This window comes from Mus pahari, chromosome X (genome assembly GCF_900095145.1).
Source record: "Mus pahari chromosome X, PAHARI_EIJ_v1.1, whole genome shotgun sequence".
Lineage (NCBI taxonomy): Eukaryota > Metazoa > Chordata > Mammalia > Rodentia > Muridae > Mus > Mus pahari.
The window spans coordinates 115,651,938-115,658,362 of NC_034613.1; the positions used below are offsets into that span (position 1 = coordinate 115,651,938).

The following is a 6,425-nucleotide window of genomic DNA, read 5'->3' on the forward strand; positions in this document are numbered from 1 at the left end:
TACCGCCCTTGACCTCACTGTAGCCAACGCTTACCTTGAACTCCTATTTCAACTTTCTGAGCGCTGGGATTACAGGTGTGTGCCACTATGCCCAGACTTGGTTTGAAAGCAGGTTCTTGTGGCTCAAGAGCTGAACACTATTGACAAAGTCAAATTCCATTTTTGATCGTCTGTCCCACCTGTAGCCTGCATATATGAGAGAGATGTATGTGTATCAAAGATGCACCAGGTAAAACATTCTGTTGCCTCCCACCCTTCTTCTCAGGCATCTCATGACTTTGTGACACACACCTCCTACAGTGCTCATCTTAGTCCCCCAGGGAGGTGGAGAGTGAGATGGGTCAGACATAGGGGGGGGGGGGCGAGCTCGGGTGACGCGGTGTTCACGTGACCGGCCAGGCGCAGACGTGGGCACCAGCCCCCACGTCCGCTTGCCCGCCCTACGGTCTGGTCTTGGCACCCGCGCAGAACCAGCTCCCTGAGCTGCCCTAAGCAACAGACCAGCTGTGAGTGGGCTCTGCAAGCCGGAGAAGGCAAAGGCCTGTCCTGGGTATCCTTAGGTTAGTACTGAAATGATGGCACTGCCCGCAGAGCAGGGCAGGGGGTGTGGGGGTGGCAGCTAGAACCAGCAGCAGCAGGAGGGGAGGGGGAAGAGATCCAGGAGATTGGTAAGGAGGGGGCACAGCTGACCGGGCAAGAAGAGGGGGGGGAGGAGAACTCCCGCAGGGGGTTTCTCCTTCCCTCATCCCACTCCTAATCCGTTTTAGAGCAGGCGGAAAGGGGGTGAGGGGGCCCCCCGCAGTGCGACGGTGAGGGTGAGACGTAGACAGATGCGTACTGAAGTGGACGCACACTCCAGGCTCTGAAGATAAACTGACCCGGACCAAAAGGGAGTGGGGGTGGGGCAGGCTGCCTCCAGAGTCCGAGTGGGGAGCGCAGAGCAAAACGGAGTTTGGAGAGCATCCCGATTTGGTGCCCAAGGCCTGAAAAGAAATGGCGGCTGGGGTATGCGGGGGTGGCGGGGTAACGGAGGAAAAGATTGAGTGATGAATATGGGCTACCAGACAGGTACACAGTCTCTGTGCATCCACTGACCACGCAGACACTGCCCCTGTATCCTGTCTGTAGGTCTCTGCTGTTCCCAGCGCATTGTGACATCTGCGAAAGAGGGTCGACCTGCCCAGGATCCCTGCAGGTCAGTGAATAATGACAAAATGGGGCAGGATTTGGGACCCCACTGCCTGCCCCCTCCCAAGCTATCCCACGTAACACACACGCAGAGCTTGCCACCCTGAAGAAGCACCAAGAAGGTGGTAAGACCTGGCATGGCATGTNGGTCTCCAGGTGGAGGAGGGGTGCAAGCCTACACTTGGAGCACTGGGACAGCCACCAGGGAGGGACCCCTAGAAAGCAACAAATGCAGACAGATGTTAATGAGCCTGTATTCTGTCAGGTGTCTCTTGGTCTCTCACGTCTCTTCTTTGCCTCCTGTTTCCCCACTTCTACCCTCAGGACAGGAAAAGGAGGGAAATCTTGCCATGGAAGAAGTCCGTGGTGAAAACGAAGGCAAGTTGGAAAAGGAGGGAAAGCCAGAAGATGAAGTAGAGCCTGAAGATGAAGAAAAGTCAGACGAGGAAGAGAAGCCAGACAAGAAAGCAAAGCCAGCACCACGCCAGGGCAAGCCAGAGGAGGAGGCAAAGCCAGATGAGCAGGGGCAAGATGAGGGGAAGCCCGAGAAGCAGGGAAAGTCTGACGGGGAGGGCAAGCGCCAAGGGGAGAGCAAGCCCGATTCCCAGGCAAAGTCAGCCGGCGAGGCGCGGGCTGCAGAAAAGCGCCCTGCTGAAGATTATGTGCCCCGGAAAGCAAAACGAAAAACAGATAGGGGGACAGATGATTCTCCCAAGAACTCCCAGGAGGACTTACAGGACAGGCATGTAAGCAGTGAGGAGATGATGAGAGAGTGCGCAGATATGACTAGGGCTCAGGAAGAACTGAGGAAGAGGCAGAAAATGGGTGGTTTTCACTGGGTGCCAAGAGATGCACAGGATGCTTTAGTCCCCAGGGGCCAGCGGGGAGTCAGGGGGGTGAGGGGCGGCGGAGGCAGGAGCCAGAGGGGCCTACATGACATCCCATACCTTTAATGCCTTTGGCCTTCAATTCTGACCTCTCTGAGGAGAAAGAACACTGCTGGCCCCGCTTTCCCTGGTAGATACTTGCCAGGCCTGTGCTTTAACCTTCAGCCGAAACTCTGCTTTAGGTGTTACTGTCCTTACCAGCAGCCTTCTGACCCAACTACAGTGCTCTCTGTCTTTTAGTACAGGATTTTCACCCATGTGCATGTACATTGTAAAATAACAATAAAAAGTTTGCAGAACTTCATCTATGGTATTGGCCTGTTTCTAGAAAATGTAAATATGTTTGCAGAATGCATCTCAGCACAAAGGAAACTATGGAAGCATACATCCAAGCTCTAACAATGCCTAGCACTACAAGGAAAACGTACAGATGCAATCATCAGGTGGTTGGAGACTTCCTGACATTCCCCTGCTGCTTATAACCAGATCAGTTCAAACTGTGACCTCTTCTCCTGGGTCCTCTAATGCCCTCTTGCTCCTTTATATATTAATGTATTTAGACTATGATTGTCATAATAATAATTTTTAAAACAGAAAATCAGATGACAACCTGGTGAACTATTAAAGAAGTTTAGGATGGCAATGGAGACATTTAAAACTCCTTTGTGTTTGCATGTAAAGCCAAGCAAAATTCACATTACTTCTGGAACCCAGTGCTAAAGGTATAAACTTGGCATTTATAATGCATCTTGTGCTGTAAAGGGTCAATCTTGTCATATATAAAATGGGGATAATATTTGGCTCCCAGGATTGCACAGTAGATTCTCTGTCATGCTAAGTATGGGCATGTGGAGGGGCCAGACCCTGAACCTTGTCAATGGGGGAGAAGGCTGAGAATAGTTGCCACCTGTTCCCCGGGAACAACTGCAGGCAGCTGAGATGAAGGCTCTGTCTGGCTCCTGTTTGGCCTCTAGAGGATTATGCATAAAACCTTCTGCTGTATCTTTTTAGGTATCCTGGATTTCAGATTATGATGTTCATGAAAGAGGTAAAGCCTAGGCAAGTGTTCCAAACACAAGCAAACAAACAAAACCCTCTGCAGCCCAAAGCTTTTCTGGGCCCAAACATTTCTGACAAAGGACACTTAACCTTTCGTAACATCTTTCCCTTTGTAGAATAGCCTTGTATCTTTTTGGTTAAATGTTACCAAAATTATGATAAATATTAAAGGGTTTTTGTGCTCAGCTCACAAATAGCTGAGCCAACCTTGTGCTGTAATTTTTAAAAGATTATATTACTTTTTCAAGTAAGGACTTGTGTCTCCAAGCTTAGAAAAGTTTTAGAGTTTAGATTTCAGGAGAGAGCCTTCTGCTAAGCAACTTTCCCAAACTTAAAGAAAAAGCATTATTTGTTGGTAAAAGCTACTCTGGAGAGGCAGTGTGAGTGAGACCAGGCTCATTGCCTCTGTACAAAAGTAGCAGATCAGAGAAGACATGCCACCACCGGGCTCTCTCATCAACAATATTGATTTTCTTTGCAAACCTGGCCAGAAGACTATTGTCATAGCTGAGTTTAGATTATGCCAGACACTGAGGGTAATGATGACCCCTTAATATAGTACCATTTCCACAGTTAAGACTGGTCCCAGTTATGATGAGACATCCGTAAAGAAGCTGTCTGCCGACTAGATCTGTAGTAATGTAGAGAAGTTGGAATGTTGCAGGTCAAGAGCCTAATTACCTTCCTTATCTTGGGGTAGCTTTAGCCACCACCAGGCCTCAGAAGCCATTCCTTGTCAGAAATAACATCCTGTGACTGATAAATAAAAAAATATTTTGAAATATATTAACTTCTAACAACCCAGAAACTAAGACTGTCATCAGACAGCATCTTGGGCAGCTAGAAATGCCTCCCAATCATGCTATAACCACCTCCCTGATGCAGTGTATTTTAAATGTGCCTTGATTTTGTGACTTTCTTTGTTCTGATAGTCTACAAAACTCCACAACACTGCTTTCACACTGGAATGTGGAATTTCTGGTAACTGAAATCTATATTCCCAAGTCAAGATCCCTCATAATGGCTCCGAAATAAACTATAACTTATTCCCTTTAAGATGAGAGTTGTTTTGCATTGACACAGTGCAACTCTCCCACCACAGAGAGGCAATATTTTAATCTTAAATGGAAATAATAAGTCATACATCTATAAATGCAAGTATGACCATTTTCACAAGCATATAGCACATTCACCAAATTTCCCCCAACATCTTATTTTAGAACATCAGCAGCAACCCCCCCAAAGAAACTATACATTCACACTCACTATGCAGTCCTATTCTCCACCCCTTATAGCTCTCACCTCTAGTTAATGGCAACTACTAATCTACCCTTTGTCTCTATGGACTTGAATATTATCAATGGAATCATGAGGCATGTGGAGTTTTTGTCACTAGCTTCTTTTACACGTACTATTTTAAAGGTTTATCTGTGCTATTAGCATGTATTAACTTTTATTTCTTTTTTACTGTCTAATAATATTACATTAGTACATCTGTTGGAATGTATACATTTGATAAATCCATTAACAATTTTAGGTATATCTTTCCACAGTTTACTGTGAATAGAGCTATTCTGAATATTCTTGAGAAAGACAGCATGGAGGTGGGGACTCTAAGGAAACTCTGAGCCCACATGGCAGGTAAAGAAGTCTGTCCTAACTCTGAAGGTGGGGAGATTTACAGCAAAAGCTTCCAGGGTAGTTCCCTAATCCCTAGGTTGGAGAGAAAGAAAGGTGTGGACTGAAAGTAGAAACCTTTAGGTTTAACCCCGCATTCCAGAATGATGTTGTGGCCCTTGGGACTCACAATGTCTGGGTAGGGTGCTTATCAGCTTCTGTGGGGAGCTGGTGCACTACTTTATGTCCCCCTCAACCCTCCACTGCACTTCCTTCTTACATCCTTTGTTCTATTGTTACATTTTTACACTCCTGTTTTCTTTTCCATTTTAGCACAAAATCTTATTTTACTATGTGAAACCCTTTCTCATCTAACAGCATCTCCGTTTTTACTTTAACAGTCTTTACAAAAAAAAATTGTGCTTAATATCTATAATTTTGCGTATTTATTTGGCATACTTTGTGGCTTGTTTCTGTCTTATTGTTGTAAAGCTTAGAAAAAAATTCCTTAATTAACTATATAACTAACTATAATCACTAACTAACTATATATAAATATAATAATTAACTATATTTTAGTAAAAAAAACTATATCTGAAACAGACAAAATGTTCAACAGTCCTAGAGACATGTCTATTTTCTCTCACCAGTTAATTTAAATTAAACTTTTGTTTAACATCTAAATTGTTTTATAACAGGAACTTAGAGATCAACCTTGTTGCAAAAAAACATCAACTTCTCATTCCTGTCTGAAAGTCAAACAAAGGTGGGTAAGAGTCTGGCACCTCTGCTTTCATCCTTCTATCTTTGGTGTTACCCGCTTACTCCTCTGCTTAGGCATCGGTTATTTGGGAAGTGTCTGTCTAACTTCTTTCACCCTTCAAAGCTGAAAACAGTGAGTTAAATGGTGCTCAACTTGTCATCAATTTGTGTTTCCAGAACAACGAAGTAACCTTCTCCAAAGATCCACAAACTCAGACAATAATCATGGAGACTGCACCTTCCTCACTAAGATTACTTAATCATGGAAATCTTTGAATCATGGAAAACCCACCATTTCTTGTCTCTAATTTCAAAGCACTTGTTAGTACCCTGAAGACACATTTGGGGTCACAATGATCAAATTTCCTCTCTTTACCACTCACCATTATTCACCTCTGTAGTTGGAGTTATGGATCTGGTGGCCAAGCGTTTTATATTATGAACAAAAAAGAAATTGGACTGATTTAGTGATTTCAATTTATGTAAGAACTCAGGTATAAGCAGTTTTGTATCTATCTATCTATCTTTCTATCTATCTATCTATTTATCTATCTATATCTAGATATATGCACATATGTGGACAATATGTATAGACAGCTATATATAAAAATAAATGTAAAACAACAAAGATTTTTGTATCTTTTATGTAGATTTAATATTTTACAGGTTTTTTCAATTTTTATACTTTTTTATTAGATATTTTCTTTATTTACATTTCAAATGCTATCCTGAAAGTTCCCTATACCCTCCTCGCGCCCCTGCTCCCCTACCCACCCATTCCCACTTCTTGGCCCTGGAATTCCCCTGAGCTGGGTAATATAAAGTTTGCAAGACCAAGGAGCTTCTCTTCCCAATGATGGCCAATTAGGCCATCTTCTGCTACATATGCAGCTAGAGACTCGAGCTCACTAC

The 6,425-nt window shown here is 44.2% G+C and overlaps 1 protein-coding gene across 1 annotated transcript; it reads left to right on the forward strand.

The window, feature by feature from the left end:
- The first annotated feature begins 381 nt into the window (after nucleotides 1-381).
- On the forward strand, nucleotides 382-2,380 carry LOC110313909 (transcription elongation factor A protein-like 3). Its single transcript, XM_021188372.2, has 3 exons — nucleotides 382-560; nucleotides 1,129-1,195; nucleotides 1,513-2,380. Exon 3 carries the CDS (start codon nucleotides 1,539-1,541, stop codon nucleotides 2,139-2,141), a length of 603 nt encoding a protein of 200 aa, XP_021044031.1. The 5' UTR covers nucleotides 382-560; nucleotides 1,129-1,195; nucleotides 1,513-1,538; the 3' UTR covers nucleotides 2,142-2,380.
- The last annotated feature ends 4,045 nt before the right edge of the window (nucleotides 2,381-6,425 follow it).